The 22923-nt window shown below is 41.7% G+C and overlaps 1 protein-coding gene across 1 annotated transcript; it reads left to right on the top strand.

The window, feature by feature from the left end:
* The first annotated feature begins 15859 nt into the window (after nt 1–15859).
* LOC139289461 (nuclear factor 7, brain-like) lies at nt 15860–20962 on the top strand. The gene is made up of 2 exons (XM_070911071.1): nt 15860–16136; nt 16980–20962. Exons 1-2 carry the CDS (start codon nt 15870–15872, stop codon nt 18240–18242), a joined length of 1530 nt encoding a protein of 509 aa, XP_070767172.1. The 5' UTR covers nt 15860–15869; the 3' UTR covers nt 18243–20962.
* The last annotated feature ends 1961 nt before the right edge of the window (nt 20963–22923 follow it).

Below are 22923 nucleotides of genomic sequence, written 5' to 3' on the forward strand. Positions count from 1 at the left end.
ACTGAAATGTCCGGCAAAAAAGAAGGGGATGGACATACAGGAAGGAGCTGTGTATGTTAGAGCTGTAGCTACTTGTTGAGAAACGTTCCAACCAGCATTAAAGACTAACTAACCAATTAACCCTTAGTTGAGAGCCATTTATATTTATGTCTTTAGTACTGCTTTTTATTAACCTGTCATTCATTAATTATTCTAGATAGCCAGAAAAGAGTATAATGATAAATACAGCAGCAAAAGCAGCAGATAAAAGGTTAAAATATCCAGAGACACATGGCTGACACAAACAAGCTTAATTCAGACTGAACAAACCAATTCATTATGTGACTCCTCCACCAACTATCAATAGTAGATGTCTTATTTTGTATAATAAACTAATATATGAATAAATACTAAAATACAGTTTATAAATTGATTGCAGACGTGTAAGAAAAGTGACCCCAGACAACAAGAGGGAAAGTAGATTCACTATTAGAAACTGAGTGAAGCAGGCAAAAACAGTGACAGAAGGGAAATCATAGTCAACCAGACTGATCCTCAGTAGGGGGGCGTCAGACTGTTACTGCATGCAGCTCGTCCCAGTCAGTGAAGCGCTTGACCTCACACAAACCAGAAAAAAAAGGCACACTCAAACTCAGGCTGTATATATCCGTCTGTCACATGCTCCTCATGTCCGCTGGTCTGTCTGTCCCTTTGTACTAACCACCTTGCAGCTACAGTGCACTGACTTGCTTGTGTGGCATGCTCCAGGTTTGTTTGTGTTTACTGTAATAAGGGAGAAGTGCTTTTTCACTAAATAACTGCAGAGTAAACTAATGACATGTATTTTCTTAGGGACAAGCACACAGCATGGATCATTGCCACACACCACAGCATTCGTAGGCTAAGCTAGTTTGAAATGTCTGCCACTAGATGGGCCTTTAAAATACCCCAAATCCCCATCTGCTGTTTATGTGAACACTATGATGTGTTGTACACTACCTGTTTCCATGACTACATAGTGTCCCTGCATGGTTTAGCCACTAGCACTGTCACACTGCAGCATAACTTTCTCTCATTTACTACAATACACAGTGCATCTGCTGCTTCCTTGGTTGTTGCCCCTTTTTAGATCCTTAATTTCCCTGGGATTTACAGACCAGATTCAAAATGCTGCTCATGGGGTTGGTTCTTCTGCTTCAGGGCTTTCATTCCTGAATGTTCAGCCATTCCTGGCTTGAATATGCCTTTCATTTTCTACAAAGAGCTAGAGGCCATCTCAGGCGGTGAACAAAATGACACATTGTTAAATTTCATCAGCAGCCTTACAGTTTGCACATGTCAGCATGCATGGGATGGGAGTGGAGGAGGGATGACTTCTTGTGTTGTGCAAGTTAGCTATGCTTCAAACATCAAAAATATAACAAGACGTCTTCCAGTAACACATAAACGAAACCAAAAGAAAACATATCAATTGTAACATCGTGTACTTTTAATATAATTTCAAATAATATATTTATGAGCAAAAAAAAGAGAGAAGGAAATGCTGGAAGCTTAAGGTTTATCCTGATAAAGGGCTTTTCCCTCATCCCCCGGGCCAACTGGTGTTTTGTGTGTGAACAGCTAACTCAGTCTGCATGTTTAAAGAGTCTACAGCCTTGCTAGTGGCTCTGCGAGGCTGCACTAAATGCTAACGTCGGCATGCTAACATGCTCACAATGACAATGCTAACATGCTGATAGCTGTTAGCATGGGGCTCATGATAATGCCATTAGTTTTGCATGTGTTTGGTCATAAACCAAAGAATTGGTTGATGATGACGATGGCGCTAGATGAAAGGTCAGGAGATCCATAAACCATAAAGTTTCATCCTCTGGGTACCATGAATGTATCAACCGAACTTCATGTCAATCTATCCAATATCATCATCGTCATGCTGCATCATGGGCAAAAGTTGTTGATGACATTGAACAATCTGTCATTTTGTTCACCTGCTGAGATGCCCTCAAGATTCTCCAAGACATTAATGCACACATGGGAACTAGTGCAATACAGTATACTAGCGCCCAGGTGAGTTCCTATCTGTTGTTCTAGCCGGTTCCAGTCCTCCCAGTACAGTAGTCGCCATAGTCACAGTAGGCAGGGTAACCTAACCCTCCAGGGCCCCACTGTCATTGCGGGGAATTAATGGGATGGGACAAAGTAGGCACTGACCCAATAATGATCTTCTGCTTGGCTGCAGCTTAGAGAGCAAACATCAACTAGCCCCACAGGCAACAGACAGCACTGCTCATTTACTCCTCACCTCTATGGCGATGAAGCAGCTCTATTGTCTGCTCTGATATCCGTTCTCTTCTCTTCTCTCTGTCTGCTTTTATGATTCCACAAAAACAAAATGACGGTCGAGACAGGGACAAAAGGCGATAGGAGGAGTTCAGATACTCAAAAAGTAAACACTCTACTTCTACCTGAACTCCAGCTGAAAGTACATTTGCATAACATTCAAACAATTCTGAACTGTTTTCCAGGTATACATAACATTTGGAGATTGTTATGAGGAAGTTGGTCCATGCTGTGGGACAATATGTAAGAGTCAAAAGAAAACAGGAACTGATGATAAAGAGCAGCAGCAGAGCTTTTGGTCAAAGTCATACAGTGCATGTAGGGCTGCAACTAAAGATTCTTCTTTTAGTGTACAAAATGTTATGTTATATATAGTATATTATATTATTTTCTGATGTGATTTTCCAGTGTACAAAATGTTAGAAAATAGTGACAAAATGTCCATCACAGTCCAAGGTGAAGTCTTCAGATATCTCTTTTTGTCCGACCAACAGTCTAAAAATCTCCGATACTCAGTTTGCAATGATATAAAACAGAGAAACGCAGCAAATCCTCACATTTGACAAGCTGGAACAAGCAAATATTTGGGATCTTGCTTGATAACTGACCTTTAACTGATGATTATAATCAACTAATCGGTAATTGATCGTTTCAGCTCTAAGTGTATGGAAGTAAAATGAAGTGTGTTTGGATAGAGTATGTAGAACACATTCCTAATTCTCCACGCCCGTTCATTGCCATTTCCCATCCATCTACCAGATGCCTTTCCCTCTTCCCCCCCGCCATCACCTGACTGCCCCACCCATCTTCACACCTGTTCCCACTTCCCTCATCTGCTCTGCAGTCGCCTGGCCTTCCCCCGCCCACCTGCTCACCTGCATTTCATTCACTCACTATGTATAAGGGCCCACATCCTTTGTTCCTCTGTCAGTTCGTTCTAGTTGCCTTGTGTTTTTGTTTTTGAGCTTCTGTAACCTGAACTGTGAAAGATTTGATAATTGTTGTTTCTGTAGGCCCAGAGCTTACTGAGCAGACAAATTGGGCAGCTGCCTTAAGTCCCCAGACCCCCAAAGGTCCTCAAAAGTGCCAGGTTCACTGTTTGACAATTGTTTGTGGTCATTTAATCAATTTTAATTTGGTTTGGGAATATGCACTGTACTATCCTCTTGGCCAGAAGGACCCAGACTGCCTGTGTGCGACAAACACGTGTGAACACATTCCCCTCCGTACCCAATGTAATACTAACAGAACTGGGTGAACAAAATTTTGGGCTGCACGCGAATGGTCCACATGAAACTATTAATTGCACTTAACCACACCTTTTTAATGTGGGTCCTGCCTAGTTGACATTTTTTGAAATATGGCTTCTTGCTTCTCGAGTAATTTTGTTGCCAAAATGTGGAGTTGGGAGGACAGGGGAGAAGGGGACATTGAAAAATGGGACTCTCAGGGGGGTTGAACATACAGACAGATTTGAATTTTGTTCACATATTGTTAACAGATGCTATTGGTGATTTGATTTTCATATTTGTAGTACATCAAGGGCGTAACGTTGATTTGGAAAAGTATTTGAATACCATTTTCTGCATTTCGACATGATTGTATCATATTCTCAGGCACTTAAAAGCAACACATTATGATTAAGAAGGATATCACGCTCAGTTTAATCATTCTGCCAAAATGTGGTACTCAATTAGGAATATAAGCTATACTTTAAAGAATAGATCTACGGCCACATTATGTGTTGATCATGCTATAAATGCCATTTGCAAGTTCAATCACAACATATATGAATTGTATAAAAATATGATATGTATTAATAAGTCACACACTGCCAATAGTTTTATCAAGATCACTGTAACTCATAATAGTTTTTTACTCCCCCAAAAAATCATCGTATAGCCGCCATCTCTTTGGCTTAAATTGAATGGCTTATATAAGAACATAGTCCTTCTTTGCTTCATGTATCTCTGTAGCACCACAATGCTTCATTTATAATGGTGACACATTTTACCTTTTTATCAAACAATTGCAGCTCCTGCGATTTGGATATTGCACTTGGCCAAATTGCGGCTTTGATAAGATTTCGATCAACATGGCAGCCCGATGAGTGTATAAGGCCCGTGTGGACAATGCTGCAAATCAATGAGCCTCAGCCGTACTTTGTGTTTAGCGATAATTGGCAAATATCAGCATGCTAACATGCTAAACACGATGGTGAACATGGTAAACATACCTGCTAAACATCAGCATGTTAGCATTGTCATTATTATAGCATATTAGAGTCCCAGCAGCTGATTTTTGCCACTAAGCGATCTGGTCTGGTTTTGTCCACACACACACACACACACACACACACACACATAATTCACATTGTGCATCAAACAAAGTGATAGTGGCTATTCTAGTGGGATATGTAGGAATACTAGCCACGTAGACTATAAACACAGGGAGATCGTATAATTCACTAACATGATCATTACAACTCTGCAACTAAGCCAAGTTGTACGTGTTTTTTCAATGAAGGCCAAATGCTGACCTTTTGTGCGTCACCTTTTGTGTTAGATAAAGTAAAATAGCACACAGACACAGACACGTGACTAAAACAAAGTGTTGCATGTATCTGACTGCAGACATCGACACACACAGTCAGACATACATCAACCTCCTGCCCTACATCTCACAGACATGCCAGCACATGTAACCTTGCTGCCTCCTGTTGGTGGTGAACCCAACTGGAAGAAATGACCTAGAGAGCCAGCCAATAGGGGATTAGATTTCAGACACGCTAGCATCTTCTAAAAGGCAACTTGTTCAAGAGGAGACGCCCATGTGCATGTGAGATGAGACCTAGAGAGCTGCTGGCAAAGCTCTGTGCTCTCTGACTGTCTGCACCGCCTGAAGCCACACTTAGCCTCAGCAACGCCTCTGCCTTTCAAGGAATGATGGAGGGCAAGAGAGTGCAGGAGGGAAATTACTGTATAACAATTTTTAATTTTTAATATTGTGAAGAAGAAAAATGCTAGCATGTGATGAACATAGGGGGAAAACAGCGAGGAGCCATTAGAAGTGACAAGCAAACATCTGACCTGACAAAAGAATGAATATGGACAGGAATACATGTAGAGGTGCAATCAGAGACCCTGATCTCAAAGGTCCATAGTCCCTCTGGCTCTGCAGGCAAGATTTGAAGGGAGGATGTGGGGGAGGCACTAAGTCACACTTTCCAGGAACTCACCTTCCGTCTCACACCATTATATCACATGACAAAAAATGACAGCAGTGTCACTGCTTCTGTCATATTGAAAATTATGTTTCTATGTCTGTTCAGTGAGTGTACAGTATAACGTAATCCGCAACTTTCATGCTATTCATCTCATCCACATCTCAGAGTTGCATACTTTTCCACACTTCTTTGCTCAGCATGTGGCTGATGGTACGGAGTTTAGGGATTGAAATCAGTCTCAGACAGGCTGTAATAAGGGTCTGAGCAAATGTCATGGGGGTAGGGTTACCATATATCAGGCTATACTGAGCCAAAGTGAAAACAGAACTTCCGGGTCAATATAAGTTTCAGCGCGCCTCTACACCCCAATCATTTTCATACAGTCCCTCATTGTTTTGTCAAATTATCTCAGCACCATTGAATTAGGCTGATGAAACAGTTTTGAACCCAGCTGGTTGTACGGAAACAGGCCGCTGACTTGGCAGATGAAACAATGCAAAGACTAATATGCCAATGGACATTAAAGCTACTGTGGTGTGTTCACACATGTTAAGTGCCATTGAGATTTTATGGCTTAAAAGTTACATAACTCAACTGCCACTTACGTGCACAATACTGCACGTGGAGCATTGGTGAATCCTTTATCCTGCTCTGGCCCCATCTGTTCCTGTGAACTGGGTCAGACAATCTCTTCAAATTAAACTGCATTAGTTCTGCACTATGCTTATCACCAACAGCGACAGAGCTCCCCTTGAAATGACTGTGCTGTCATTAAAGAAATCTGATGTTCCACATTAGGTTCACCCAGTGATTTTTACATTGTGCATCACACGAGACTGATTGAAATCAGTGATGTGAATCAGTGTGATAAGGTGTAAGAAACAGCGACGTGAAGACGTTCAACCTTTGAAGAAAGGACTGACAAGTGTGACAGGAAATGTTGAGTCAGCCCACACACAGAGATGCACTCTGACTTTTAGTGTAGTGCAGTGTGCAGATGCAAACAATGACCTCTGTGACACAAGCCTGCATAAGTTGGTCATACACACTCACACGCAGTCTTATTAATACCTTACCCACATATAGCAGCCAGATGATAAGCACCAATGACTGCTTATGGTAGCCTTTATCACCTCTGCCTGCCAGCTGGATCTCACCAAGGTAATATCTGTAAAAGGACAGTGACTTTGTCTCCTAATCAGAACCATGCTGCTTCTGAACACATCTGAGACACATTCTGAGAGTATCCTTATGTCGCAGCATTAACACACTTAAAGTAATAGTATTCACTTTCTTATTCAGAGTTAGAGGAGAGGATTGATAACACTCATTTCTGTCCATTACATGTTCAGTTAAAACAATGAGACAGTTAGCTTAGCATAAAGACTGGAAGCAGGGGGAAAAGCTAGCCTGGCTCATCTGTCCAGAGGTCCTAAGTAGCACCTCTAAAGCTCACTAATTACCACATTATATCTTGTTTAATCCATTCTTCCTGTCTTAATGCTGAAATAAGATCAAACATCTCCTGGCTCTATAGCTGCCTAACCATCCCCACCGTCCCTCCAGCATTCTTCTTCTATTTCTCGTTTTAACATCTACAAATCGGTAAGTGCCTTTTTTTACTGAGTCTGTCTTCACCTTCACTGATGGCTCAAACAGTGGTTCAGAGCCTGCTAGCTTAGGCAACAGTAGTAGTAGTAGTAGTAGTAGTAGTAGGTCTAGAGGACACCATTACAGTTAATAGTGTGAGAAAGTGACTGTACACATAGTTTGGTCAAAAAACTCAAAGTGGATTTCGTGTTAAGTTGCTCCTTAACATAATTTTAATGCAATGTCTCTTCTTCTCTCTCCTCCTTTTCACTCTGTGCCATCAATTGGGGGGGGGGGGGGGATTATTTGTTAACAGACTGCCATTGGTACGAATGCAAAGGCAAAAAAAGACTTAATTCTTCTGCAATAGGTAGATGTTAGGTCATCCCAGAAAGATCCCAGTTTGTCTCTAATTTGTTACATGTTCAGGGTTTTGTGAATTGGAAAAAAGATCTTCCTCCATCTTTCAGCTGATACTGCTCTCGCCACATTATCAGATAAGAGTGTGCCGAAAAAAAAAAAGGAAATCCATGATACTCTGAAGGCTTCATAGCAACAACAGTTGACTAAATTCACTGACTTCTTCCAGTAAAGAGTGACAACAGACTTCTGTGACAGCCGCCAGTAACTGACACTAACTGTCATTGTTTAGTGGTCAATCTGTGTGTGTGTGTGTGTGTGTGTGTGTGTGGGCGGGCACATGTGTGGGCCTACATCATGGCCATGGATTTAATTAATTGGACCCTCATAAATGATGTGTAAAAGACTCTGGTACAGAGGTCTCCACATGCTTCTCTCTGGTCCACATTATAAAATGGTCATATTAGATTACAATGCAATAGAAACTGTGACACCACATGTATACGATGGTGAACGGTGTCCAGTTAATTTACATTGACTTTAGAAAATGATGGCGGTCAAAAGCAAACAAACAATATCTTCATTGATGGTCTTGATGGCCACATCGGGTTTTGCCAGTTAAACGCTTTGAGTGTGAAGCAGAAGAAGAAGGAAATGTTCCGCTTGGATTAGCAGTGATTTAACACAGACCTGTTAGTGCGTTAGGAGAACAAACAAGAGGTGATATTACAACCGGTAAAGCTGGATTACATGCTGCATTGTTTCCTATGAATCCCTTGCGTAGGTAGGTAATTTGATTCTATCGTAGGGAACAATGAAAACAATTTGCATATTCATAGATTATAAGAGGGAGAAGGAGAAGATGTAATTTTGTAATGTTCAACTATTGTTTATTATTATTGTTTATTATAATATATTATTACTATCATTATTTAAAAAAACAACATATGACACAAATTGTTATTTCAACCCTCTTTATGTCTTAAAACCTGTCTAGAAGGGATCTTTAACTATTATAACTTTAAGATATGGATGTAAAATATATCTATAAATCCAACAAGGACAATCTTGCGAAAGTAAATAATAATCTCTCTACTTAGTATCAATCTTGAGGGTTATTATTACTGATAATCCATTGTTCTCTCAGTTTTAACTCCTTTACAACACACCAGAGTCAGGGCTTGGCAGTTTGGGAATCCCCCGCTGAACGCTCTGTGGTGCATGTCTCCTGCATCACATGCAGCCCGTAAAGCGTGCTCAGTCTCCCCGGAGCGCAGGTGTGGGAGTCCGACCACAGCCTATTTTAACAGGAAACAAAGCATGCGACGGTACAGGCGACACGTCGAATACCACAGACGCGTTCCTGTAGTGCTACGCAGCGGTCCATCGCACACATGCTTTCAGGAAGATGATGCAAGACAGACAGATCAGACTGAGCGCTGAAACGAGCTGTCTGCCGGGAATGAAACGAAAGCCTGTGATCACATAAGTAGGGGTCGTTCCCACTCCTGATTTCGACATGGCATCCCTGGAAACCCAGCGATGGTCCTCTGGGGATCCTCCCTGTATGAGAGCCCTCCGCTGGCATACGGGGGAGGGAGGGGGGGGGGGGGGGGGGTGGATGCTGTAGCCCACAGTAGCTGTAAATAATCGATATGAGCGATGTGGGTTGAATAACTGGGCTTTTAAACAGATCGAAGGCACGTGGCAGGGACACTGTGTGATTAGGATGCGGGTATATCGTGGATTACAATACAAAAGTATAACTACAATGAACGAGAAGAGCCATTTCCATACCCTCTAATAATGCTGCCGTACTGTCTGCTTCGCCTTTGAATTAAGACTACCGCGGACCCTGCGGGTGTTGACGGCTTCTCCACATATTACAGTGTTTGCTCCAACGCAGCATCAAGGCAGAAGGTGCCCGTGGATTAGAGAAAGCCCCATGTGAAGGATTAATGCAAACCAGCCTTTTGTCCATTTCAGCCCGTCAAGTGTTCCAGAGACACCTGGGAACGACGAAGAGAAGCGGCGTCTCTGTGACCACATCTCCGCTACTGGCCGGCGAAGGTGTGACAGGTTACAGAGTAAATGTAGGCGGTTTGAGGCCATTTCAGCCTCAGACATGTGGCTCCACGGACGGGTGTCCACGCTGCTGATGCTGAGCAGGAGCGCATCCTTCTCAGCCACCACCGGCGCTGGCACGTTAAAAAGAATAGGCTTACCTTAAAATACATGTTTATTGGTCCCGCTCTTCTCACACCATGTCCTGTCATCCGTGCCGTGTGTCGTGGGGAAAGAGCTGCAAATGTGGTACAAATAACTGTGACGCTGCCGGTTAGCGCCCTTCTTTTATGGAGCGAGCGGGTTGTAACCGCGGTGGAAGCGCTTCTGTATGGAAGGTGAGTGGTGCCAAACGTGGACTCGCTTGTAGACAAGGGACAATTAGAAATAATGAATGAATGAATGAATATATGAATGAATGGCAGTAATCTTTTTCTAATTATTATAATAATGTTTTCAATTATTTTTTAGAATTTATTCAAATGTTGTAATACTAGCTCATAAGGCTGACTGTCTCTCCCTCTATACTGCAGCTGCTGCAACGTATCAACAGTTAAGACAAATTAGTACGGAGAGGCTGCTTCCTCTTACTATGGACCAAAACTGTGGAACAACCTGCCAAGAAATATCCGCCACGCAACTTCTGTAAAATTTCACCTGAAATGAAATGCCTTACAGCCATAGATACCTGTTCTGTGAATCACTTCTTCTGTGTTATCCTTTGAGAAAAGAAATGAGGAACCAAAAGGGAGAATTTATATGTAATTTTAGATTTTTTGGTTTCATGATGGCACCCCTTCATTTTGCATAAATGTGTTGTGGTATCCGTCTATGTAGATGGAGACCTTATTTCAATACAGCCAATCAAATTTTGCATAAGCAGCCGGTCGCTCTGAGCCAGACAGTGGCCTGCTACACAACACAAGAGACACAGACTTTGAACAGCAACTCACTCACTTTGGTTTGGTTTGAGCGGGTACCTGCAAAAGCCTCAGCTCTACTTTGTGTTGAGCACTAATTAGCAAATGTTAGCATGCTAACACGCTAAACTAAGCTGGTGAATGTTGTCATTGTGAGCATGTTAGCATGCTTATGTTAGCATTCAGCTCAAAGCACAGCAGTGCTTTACTATTCAGACTCTTAAGTAAAAGTCCTACATTCACAGTTAACTTGAGTAAAAATACAGAAGTATCACAAAATCTACTTCAATTTGCTTTGCAGATTCAGATTTTACAAAATACAAAATAAAGGATCAGCTAATGAAACATGATGCACTGTCAGAGATTTAACTATCCAGCAGTATATGAAGGAGTTAAAATTAGCTCCCCCTTGAACAGACTTCAAGTGCATTTAAATATATTGGGCTGATAATACTTTACTGTAGTACAATTTAGAATTCAGGACTTTTACCTTGAAAAGTAAAACATTTTTACCTTGTGGCATAATTATTTTCACTTCTACCATTGCCAAAGCATTCTCAATTAGATAAAGGATGAGAAGAAAGTGCAATGCCTGAGTTTGCCTGAGGGCCCCAAATCACTAAATCCATATTATTATTACTGAAAATAACAAAGTATTGAACCACAGTTAGAGATGAGTTATTGCTGAAAGTATTAACAACATATATATTGTAAAAAGACTGTCAATACAGGCAAAGTAATTAATTCTCATTTAAACCCATTCAGGCAGTTTACAACATATGTCGTCTTCTTATTCACCTTTTCCTTCTGCTTTTTGTTTTGGCACTAATCATCCCCTATACTTCACTGAATTCAGAGGAGATCCTCTTGACCAATGATGTTCAACTCCTGTGGTGCTATCAGCTCTGAACCAATTGCTGTGCTGAAGAGTCCAGCTGAACCAGCAGTCGACAGACAAGTTACCACTATGACTGATGCATAGCTTTGTGGCTTGGCCATGACCTTTTACAAAGTTCAAAATACATTCAAATATGTGTCACTGGCTGTGCAGCCTGTAGTGTGTGCTGTATTTACTTTACTTGTTTTGGGGAAGAAAATAAAGCCACCACTGTAGAATATTTGTCGCATTTCAAACTGTGAGAATACATGCATGTATAAAAAAGAAGGTAAGTAAATAAAGTGATTTGCTCAGAGTTATGTTTTTATAAAACAATGGCACAGCCACAGGCACTTTAGTCAGCAGCATGTGCATTAAGTTTATTACTCTTCAGTGTTTGTTTAATTTGGGTATGTACTACAGCGACTGCACAGCTTTATTCTGCTCTGTCAACCCTGGAAGCAGTCATTTTTAAAATGATTGTTGGCATCCAGCCTTATTATCCAGCCCTGTTTGACGATAATGGTAACACTTTATAATACAACCCAAGATTTACTGTGTAATTTGGTTGTATGACTCAGGTACCAATAAAATAAAGGGTTCCTACTGGTACATAAATGTAGGTACAATGGAAGAAAAACAAGACTATGGGGAACGAGGGTGGGACAGTTGGATATTTTAGAAGAAAGGAGTCATAAATTCTTGAAAAGGCTGTGCGGCTTGTGGTGGTGCTGGTTCACGGAACATCTGATGTGGTGCGCACATTTAAACACGGGATCCAGAACGCTGTTCCAAGAATTTATAGCAGTCAAGCGTGGTTAACAGTTGAACTGTGGTTTAGGGATAGTGGATGATTTTTTTCTATGCAAAGAAATATTAAGGAAAACATTACAAGTATGAATACTATCAAACAATAATAATAATAATAAAATAGGTCATCACTTTAATCCTAACAAAGAAGGAAAGCGTGTAATGCCATGTGGATGCATTAATGATGTAAGTTAAACTCCAAAACAATACGTTAACTTCAAACAATACAGGCCATAACAAGCAAATAAGGTATTATACAAGATGAAAAGGTCCACTTTTAACTCACATCGGTTCTCTTTGGTCTGCATGGAATGGTTTGGAGGGAAAAAAGAGTCACAGGCCTGAAGGGCGGAGTTTATATAATATTGGGGGAGTGGTTTAATCAGGAGTGACAGTCTGTGCCATGATGCAGGTGGGGTGGAGATTTGTGGTTTAACAATTCTACTAGTATAAGTATTTTTTATATTAAGGTATGTTGTACAGGTGTGCCTTTGGCAGGCAAGCTACACCCACAATTCAGGGATTCATTATGTATTTTACTTCATTGTATGATCTGGAATAGGCACTGATGCTGATAACTATATATTTGTATGTTTGAGTGTATTTACTGTAAGTTAAAGATGTATTTAACTTTTAACACTTGGAACTATAGATGGCAGCACTTCCAATTTCTCACCACTAGAGTGTGACATTATATCTCTGCAGTGTACTTCTTGGTCTCACACTCTAGACTCTACCTCCCTCCCTCACTCCCTCCCTCCCTCCCGCCCGTCCATGCATGCATGCTGGCTCACTGACTTGGCCTACTGACACACCTTAACAGCGCACACCGGTACAGAGCCATAAGTGAGGTTATTGCGTCACCTGTGCTTTTCTTGCTATGACAAGTCAAAATGTGTGCTGTGAAAACAGACGGAAAACAGAATCCTTGCAGGACGTTCCCTTCATTTGACACCAGCCACCTTTTTAGGTAGCCTGCAAATGGTAGAATTTGTGTTAACTGGCTTAACTACCTGAGAGTTCAAATGGATTGAGATGAATCTAGCAAGCTATAGAAATGGTGGAGACAAGTCACTTACAGTTACTGTGTTTTAACAGGTCTAGCAAGTTTAGGTTGTATTTAAACATGCGAAAGAATTGAGTAAATATAAAACTGACAAATTCCTCTCCATACAAGTCCAATTATAGTGGAAACATTGTCTGTTGCACCAGGACAGAGTGCCTTTGAGTCTTTCATGATCTTCTTCCTAATGTCACATTTTGACATGTCAAGCACAGGTGTAAGTAATAAAATGATTGATGGCTGAATTCCATTTAGCTGGTCCTGGTATTGTGCACGCTGGCTCACCGTCACACTTTCATGGTTTACTTGGACACAGAACAGAGCCAATGTATGATGGATGTAATAACATATAGAAAACATCATCACTGAGTAATGAAAGTAGATTTTTGATACATTTGTTAGGGTAAACAATAGTGAGAAATAACTTAATCTTTAGTCAACTTCAACATTACTCATCATCTTTTCTCACTTAATGCTCTGATATGTTGCAATAATATTGCTGAAAAGCTATTACAGTTAAAATTGGGAACTCTCATTTCTCTATACGAGTTCACTTTTTCAAAACTCTTCACACAGTCAGCTCAACAACAGCCCTCAATTTGGACTAAACCAGAATCACTTGTCATTGCTTTGACACAAAATGCAGTCAGTTACCACAACTTTTAAAACTGTTTTTAAACTCAATGACCACCAAACCTCTGTGTATTTAGTAAAATAGTATGTAACTATTTTAATGACTGTTCAATTAAACATAACACAAAATGACTGTAAATTACACTACATTTGTTGCATTCTGCTGCACAAACACAAGCTATACGTTATATTAACGTACATCACCCCTGTCCCCACTGCGTTACATTAACGCACCCACCCCCTACTGGACACTTTATCTGGACACTTTACTTTATTCTGGTCACTGCACTGTTGTTATTTATCTTATCTTATTTTTATTTTTATTCTTATTTTAGCTTTTATATTCTACTTATTTGTTATCAAAACAACAGCACCTTCAGACCACAGCAAATTCCTTGTAATGTATGTTACTTGGCAATAAACAGTTTCTGATTCTGATTCTGATTCTGATCTACATAATGAATAAATAAAAATAAAAACACAAACATACAACACTGAGGACTCATTTCAGTCCTGGATAACTAGATGACTTGTGCCAGGTGAGGAAAGGGGACAAGAGAGGACATAAGGCGTGATGTGGATGGGAAGACAGGGTTGACTAGTACTCTGTGTGTTTAACTGAGTGACACCGTTTGTCTTGCTGGGAGATAAATCTTGCAATCATACAAGGTACAATCACAGTGAAATGCAATCCCGCTATAGTATATAGTATAAGTATAAGAATCATAATAATACTGTATATGTGTATCCTAGTGGCCTGAGGGTAGAAGCTCTTCCTGAGCAGAGAGAAAAGGCCATAATCCAGGTGGTTAGGATACTTAATGATTCTCCTAGCCTTATTCTTGCAGCTGCTGGTGTAAATATCCTTTAGGCATGGTAGAGCACTGCCTATTGTATGTTCAGCTAAACGAACCCCTCTTAGCGGGCCCTTGCGGTTTGGTGCTGTTCCCCGTCAGGATGCTCTCAATGGTGCTGGACTAGAAATTCCTCAGTATTTGAGGGGATACTCAGAATTTCTTCAAGCGTCTGAGGTGACACATCTCTGCCTTGCTTTTTTCAACACTGAGTCAGTATGCAGCGGTCAGGTCCAGGTCCTCAGTGATGTGGACACCAAGGTACTTGAAGCTGTCCACCCTCTCCACTGAGGACCCGTTGATAATAACGATGGTGTTGGAGTTGAAAGTGGCTACACAGTCATGTGTGTACAGGGAGTACAGCAGGGGGCTTGAAGCGCAGCCCTGGGGTGCTCCAGTTATAAGGATGAGGGTGGAAGAGGTCTGTCTGCCCACCCTCGCCACCTGGGGTCTGCCCGACAGGAAGTCAAGGATCCACATGCACAGTGGAGGTGTTTAATCCCAGGTCCTTGAGCTTTGTGACGCTGAGCTGTACTCAATGAACAGCAGTCTGACATAGCTCCCTTTCTTGTCTAGGTGAGATAGCGTAGTGTGGAGTATGTGTGCTATGGCGTCTTCCGTTGATCGGTTGGGACGGTAGGAAAACTGTAGTGGGTCCAGCGTGCTGCGTAGTGAGGAGCACATGTAACCCTTGACCAGCCGTTCAAAGCATTTCATCACGACAGAGGTGAGTGCCACTGGGCGGTAGTCATTCAGGGACTATGGGATTAGAGCATTTTGGATGTGAGACAAACTGCTGTGCTGAGCTGCATGTTGGTAAAGAGAACCGTGTGAACTCAGCAGTTTTAACATCTGACCACTAGAGTGCGACATTACACGGACTGTATCCATGTAGGCCTCTGACTGACTCTTCATGGCCATCCATTGGCAATGAATTGGTTAGAAACAGTATTTGTCTGTAGAGGCGACCTGTAAATGTGTTTGGGTACTAATGTGTTACATTTGTGTAATTATCTGGCCATGAAATCATGGGGGTGACTGCTGAAGTGGGTGACACATGGGGTGTGGCTTTTCCGGGAAAGTGAAACTGACTGTTCATCATAACGCCAAGTCATTCGGCCTGGCAGCGCACAGAGAGAGAGACCCGGCAGCCATGGCGTCTGCGTTTTACTCCGAAGATTTGACTTGTGCTGTTTGTCTGACCATCTTCACCGACCCAGTGACTCTTCCCTGCGGACACTCCTTCTGCAGAGCGTGTCTCACTGCAGTTCTGAGCTCACAGCACCAGTGTCCCCAGTGTCGGACAGATGTTCCAACAGAAGCGAAATGTCTTCCAACCAGCCATATACTGAAAAGCATCGCTGAAAAGGCCAAAGAAGCAGCGACGATGACGGCAGATCGCGGACATGCGAAGGCAGAGGTATGTCGGTGGTATTCACAACGCAGTGTAGTCCGTTTAATGTGCTGATGTGTGGCAGGTAAAACGATGACAGATGCGGATGTTGATCATTTCTGGACTTTGATGCCGCATGTATCTTGTATAGCTCTATGTAATCTGCCATGTTTTAATCTCATATATTGTATTTATCCCACTACATCATCCCACTAAAACAAATGTCAACGCGGTTAAAAAAAAAGTAGACCCTCCAATAAGTACTCATAAATGAGTAAATCGGCCTGCATGTAAGTGTAAAAGGAAAGGATTGAATATGTTGAGCATTAGGCTGTATGTGTTTTATAGAATGAAAAAGTTGCTAGAAACTATCCCACTGCGAATCCACAAGTGTCTGGGATCAAATATTGAAATAATAAATAAATGCATCAATAAAAATAGAAGCAAGGTGATGTTTTTTTAATTTTTTTTTATCCTTTCTGGTCTGTCTATCTCAGTTATTATTTGATTTGAAAATAATACAATCTTTGCATCATAAGTAGGCATTTCATTCCTGAGCCATGACAGCATGTTGTGGCGGAGGCGGACCTCTCAGAGACAGATGTGTCAAAATGAAAATAAATCTGGATGGTTGCATATTACTAGAGGCAGGCCTACTTGAGAAAATGAAACTGAAAACTCCCTGGAATGACTCTCCAGAGGAAACAGAGTTTGGAGTGTGACTATGTAACAGTGGTTTCACTGTATGGCTGTAGACTAGCATGTCATTTCTGACTGACCTCATCTGTACCTTTGTGTTTACATTTGCAATGTATCACCATCTTTTAACTGTTGTATTTATTAATAGATACATGATTTAATGTTTGACAGGTGGCTGAGTTGTGCCCCGAGCATGAAGAAAAGCTGAAGCTGTTCTGTGTCACAGATCAGCAGTTAGCTTGTATCATATGCAGAGACGGGGAGAAGCATGAAGGACACAAGTTCAAACCGATCAAAGAAGCAGCTGCATCTCTGAGACAGGAGTTGGGGAAGGGTATGGAGAACCTTTGTGGTTATATCCTTGCTGCAGAGAGCCAAGCCAACACCCAGAGGGAAGAAATGATTAAAACCAAAGAGAAGTCTCAGCAGCTGAAGACCCAAATCCACCGACAGTTTGAGGAGATGCACCAGTTTCTGAGAAAGAGAGAAGACGAGATAAAGAATGAGCTGAAACACAAAGAGGAAGATGCTGTTGAGAAAATGAGCGAGACATTAAATGCTATAGAAACAGCTTTATCTGAGAGCAGAGAGCTGCAGGGAAAGGTGGCTTCAGTTCTGGAAATTACAGACTCAGAGAGGTTTTTAAAGAGCTGGACCGAGGGTAACAGCAGGATGACTCCAGCACATTTACTCAGGCCCAGAGCAAATAATCTGCAAGTGGTGAAGAGCTCTCTCTCTTTGGGGCCTCATGAAAGCCACCTGCAGTTCTTTATGTGGAAGGAGATGCTTCGGGTGGTCCAGCCCCGAGCAGAGCTGCTCTCACTCAGAAGCGAAAGCACAGATATAACTGTGTCTGATGATGGCCGGAGTTTGTTTGGTACTCGTAAAAGCAACCAAGCTGAAGCAGGTTTTGTGTTTCCTCGGGACCAACCCAGAAAATCTAGCCAAATTTACTCCAGTGGAGTATTCGGCCAAGCCGCACACTCACCTTTTTCTGGATTTGGCCAAAACGCAGCCAGCTTTTCTTTTGGCAACGGACCATATCCTGAGCAGCAAAAGAACAATTCTTCCTCAAGCACAAACAATGCATTCAGTGTCAGCAAGTTCACTTCAGGGCAGCATTACTGGGAGATCGATGTTGGCCACAGGGACTACTGGGAACTAGGGATAAAAGATAATTTCCTGAAATATGACAGCCAAAAATATGCCGCCTGTAGTGCAAATATAACCACAAAGCTGGCATTTGGAGACAAACCTCGAAAGATTGGGATTTACCTGAACTGCTCATCCGAGAAACTCTCCTTCTATGATGCAGACAACATGACACATATTCACACTTTGGGCTTTAAGCTCAAGTCCATGCCGCTGTCAGCATATGTTAACATTAGATCCAGAGCGTCAGATCCTAACCCTCTGACAGTGTGCTGGTACTGAAGTCAAGGTAGACATCATAAGAAGTACCTGTTGTGAGTGAGTGTGAATGTTCTGCTTTCTTCAAGGAGCAGAAAACATCCAAAATCTGGCATTTTAAGAAATAATAGGAAGAGATGATTGCCAAAACAAAAACAGCATGGAGGAATGTGACATGAAGCTCTAGTTCTAGGAACTTTTGAACCAGAGGAACGTGTCTCAAGAATTAGACTAGGAACCAAAAGTAAAAAAAAAAAAAAAGGGAACTAAAAGAAGATTTGGCAAATTAGAACAATGATGAATTGAACAACGACAGTGGAAATGCCCCAGTAGCTTCTTATGTTATCATAGCAGGAGCCCCTGCATGAACCATGCAGACAAATGTTAGTGGGAAGGGTCAGTCCTCAGCGTACGATACAGGGCTGAGCTAAAGCATTGCTACTTAACTCTTGGTTTCAGTGGGTCATTGAAATCAGTGGTTGAGTGATGAGTTTTGAATGTGTCTTAAATAGCTTTCTATTTGCAACAAATTATTCTTAATCAATCCTGGATCTGTGTATATGTGTTTTATTTACAGTAGCAGCCTCTAGTACGTTGATTGAGAACTACGTTGACATTTTTGTTGCTGTAGCTAACAGGCTACATTTGTTGAACTTGCTAGCTTAAGAGAGGCAAGAGGTATGTGATTGGCTGAGAAGTGAGGGGACAACACCACTGTCATGAAATCAAATTTTGAAATAAAAATGTCTTTTGCAGGGAATTATTTATCTTTATATGTCTATCAATATTTCAGACATAGCATTGCGTGTATAGGCTACATTATAGAGCTTGAGGCTATGGTGTAAGGTAAATCAATTTAGCATTTTGTTTTCTAAATGTGAATGACGTGTTCTGTGTTTGCCATCTGATTTTGAATGTTATGAGTTCATAATTTGTGATTCCATGTGTTTTAAACTATTGAACAGAAATTGTTTTATCTGCTGTCTATATGAGATATTCCATGCCACCACTAGAGGGTGCTGTCATCCAGAGTTTGTTATCATGTGTCACCAGACCTGCGCTGGTGTACAGCAGTCCGGCTTGGGCTATATGACTGCCAAATAAGCTCACTAAGACTTTGTTGGCTTTATCATACTCTCAAAAGAGGTGTCTTACATGTTGTGTGTTGAACATGTCCGACCCTTTTTATAGTTGAGATGGTTTAGACAGCGGCATTCTCAACATTTCTTATGCTGTCAAAGATTTGCATCTTTTGTCTGTACTTGTTCTGTTGCTACGTTTGTTTCTTGTATTTGTTTCTTGTCTTTCTTATCATTTTACACCTTTATTTCAATATTTCCGTGTTGCTATTTTGAGATTGAGGGACTAATATAGATTTTTTAGAAAGATTTATTTTGATCTTGTTTTTTGATCTCAGAATGTACACAGTTAGGAGTTAGGATCACGTTCAGTTTCCATCCAGACTCCCTCCAAAAAGCCCTTTAAAAGGGAAAGAAAATGGAAGAAACCTCTTCTGTTCCTTGTCACTTTGTGTCCTCGAGGTGTCCTCTCTCTCTTCCTGTCTGAAGATGGTCATCCCACCCTTTTGCCCCAGACCACATCCGAGCAAGCTAAGTGACAGGTTGCCTTGGATGCAGGATCCAGCGTGGACTGGTGCTCACAGAGAACTGACTCCTGCTTACTTCTCTAACCTGTGTGAAAATCCTCCAATGGGGAAGAAACTCCCGAAACAGCTTTTGACTATGAGATCCTGGAGTACTAAGAGCACCAGTGACCCCCCTCGCCAGTTCTGATGCAGACTCCGCTGTAGACTCAATGGTAGGGGTGATGTTCCCTGTTGTGGACAGTGGCTGGGGAAAGGACCTGGGCCTGGCAAAGTTCACCAGTCAGCATCCAGGGGGCAGCAGGTCGCAGTGTATACTTAACCCTCGACCAGAGCGGGACCAGAGAAGTCAGTCAGCTCTGTTCTCACGCTGAGCTGCTTACAATGCAGGCACATCCACATGCAGCGGAGGAAGGGTTCAATGTTTGACAGCAAAAACACCAAATATCTGCTGGCTCCAGCGTCAATGTCGGTGTTTTAGACTGTTGACTCTGAGAAACTGTGATGGACATTTTTTTTTAAAAGTATTTTCTGACCTTTCATCAATCAATCGATTATTTGACAAATTTGAATATTATTACTGATGAAGTATGATGACGCTCATAGAGAAGGAGCTCATTTGAACTAATTTGTATACACTTGGGTAGTTTTAATCTATAACAAATCATCATATTTTACCAACTGGTCATAGGGTTTGTGGTAAAAGGTTCAATGTTTCCCTCTGAATTGTTGCAAAGTAGAAATATAAAATAGCATAAAAATGCAGATACTCAAGTAAAGTAAAAGTACCTCAGAATTGTATTTAAATACATAAATTGTGGTGGTATGCGACGTGTGTGTGTGTTATGTATATACTTTATTTATGTGTAAATGTAATGAGGGGATAATTTGATCAAGAAAGGAAAAAATAAATTTGAAGATAACTAAGGATAGGAAAGAAAGGAGAAGAAAAGAATCGTAGGAATAATGGGAGGTGTAGGCAACATCCCCAAGTGTAGAATTAGACAGAGCTTGACCAAAGTTTTTTGTAAACCAGATGATTTTTTTCTGTTTTGTACATCAGATACGCAAAACACAATTAAGATAAAAAATAAATGAAATGAATATAATTCCAGTATAATTCCACACGTCTCTCTCACCATTTCCTGTCTGCGTCTCTTCTGTGACCTGTTTAATGAGGACTCGAGAAAAACAGCTAAATCTAAAAAAGAAGAAAAGAAACCTTGTATTCTAATGCAGATACGTAGTTGCTAAAGTTGCTGTACCTTGACCCTCCTTCGCTGCAGTGCCCCTCTGGACCAAAGGAATCATAAATACAACAGTTGTTGCTACTGCAGCCGCACTTATTCTGCATATTATTACACCGAATGATCACTATAACACCAAATAAAATGCTGTTGTTGAGGCAATAACATCAGGTGACTGGGCATCCAAACTGTGTTGCTGCCTGCTGCTGTCACACAGTATGCAAAGGCTAAAACGTTGTGGAGAAGCTTGTGATCATTGCTGCCCGCTTGCATGTTTCTCCGGATTTCTACTGAAGTTCATCTACCTGCCTGCCTTTCAATTAAAGAATATTCTCAAATCAGTGCTTCACTTGTGTCTGTTTGTGTGTTTAGGCATATGATTTTATATAGTGTGCCAACATTAGGAGGTGGCATGGGGACAACACAGCGGGTGCGCGGGGGGTTATTTTTCAGGAAGTCTATGAATAAACATTTTCTCAAAGTCTCTGGGTTTTCCCTTTATTGCAAATGGTAATTTTTCCATATTAAGATTGCTTGACAGTCATTTTGAGCCCTGTCGGTGGTTTTGTGGGGTTTTCCAGAACATTTAGCATGGAGAAAACAAAGATATACACACTTTCTGTCCCCCTCACTCCATAAGTTACGTGCTGTAATGATGAACATTCCCAGAAACACTGTTTTTGAGCTTCCCTGTCTCAGAGTGTGGGGATCCCGCCGAAGCAAATGCATGTTATTTTACCGCCAGTTACCGATGACAGACTTGTATTAGTCATCAGATTTTTTTCCCCCCCAGAAAATAAGAAAAGCCATGCAGCCATAAAAATATGGAAGCAATAAAGATAGCCGATTTGTTTTGAATGGAGCTGCAAAGTCAGGAGAAAAACACAACAAAGGAATAACTGAGTTAGTGACTGTCCAACAAGGTGTGAAGGCGTCTGGCCTTCTGTTTTGTGCAGAGACCCTCAGACTTAGGTGGACGCGTAATTAAACCAGCTTTAAAAGCTCACCTTGTGCATTATGTGCTCTCATTGCCGCGTGAATGTACGTGGGTATACAGTTTGTGTGTGTGTGTGTGTGTGTGTGTGTCGGTGGTCTCTTTGTACCTCTAAGTCCACAGTAAGCTACTTCATTTGTCCTGTAAGAAACTGCTGCCTGGTTAACCATGATTAATACCCACTGAATAGTTATCTGCGGTTTCGGCTGTGAGGCGCCAGGTCTGCTGTTGTGAACCAGCGCGGTATCTTCATTAATCAAAGCGGGAGCTGCTGTCTAGTTAGCATTCATCATGAGGCTGTATTATGATATTCAGATGATTCAGTGTGGAGGAGCGTGTGTGCTGAGCTGGCCTGGACAGAGAGAGAGAGAGAGAGAGACAGAGAGAGAGAGAGAGAGAGACAGAGAGAGAGAGAGAGAGAGAGACAGACAGAGAGGTGAACGGGCCGGAGAAATCAATGCGTGTGGGGAAAGGCTGTTCTCAGCAGTAAGGGGTCCGGAGCTCAGTAATCGAGTCTTTCTCTGCAGAATTAATGAGAGGGCTTTTCACGCCATGCGAGCCGTGGAGGTCTGTCCACTTCCACCCCACCACTGGCCTAACAACGGAGGCGACGGTGATGTAGGGCCAGGCAGTTAGACGGGATGATAAAGGCCAGACAAAAGAAGCGGAGGAGCAATGCGGCTGTGGCCTGCTCACAGACACAAACTGACACGTGCACACACACACACACACACACACACACACACACACACGACTGAAAAGACAGAGAGCAAACAGTGATCAAACAATCATCCACATACAGGCAAACAGTGACGAAATCAGTACTCTACTTAGGTAAAATTCTGAGGTACTTGTACTTTA

This window comes from Enoplosus armatus, chromosome 8 (assembly GCF_043641665.1).
Source record: "Enoplosus armatus isolate fEnoArm2 chromosome 8, fEnoArm2.hap1, whole genome shotgun sequence".
In the NCBI taxonomy this organism is placed as follows: domain Eukaryota; kingdom Metazoa; phylum Chordata; class Actinopteri; order Centrarchiformes; family Enoplosidae; genus Enoplosus; species Enoplosus armatus.

Bases quoted from the DNA above. Each gene is read 5' to 3' on its own strand.
- LOC139289461 (XM_070911071.1), top strand. From the start codon at position 15,870: ATGGCGTCTGCGTTTTACTCCGAAGATTTGACTTGTGCTGTTTGTCTG. The intron at 16,137-16,979 runs GTATGTCGGTGG...AATGTTTGACAG, and splicing joins GCGGACATGCGAAGGCAGAG to GTGGCTGAGTTGTGCCCCGA.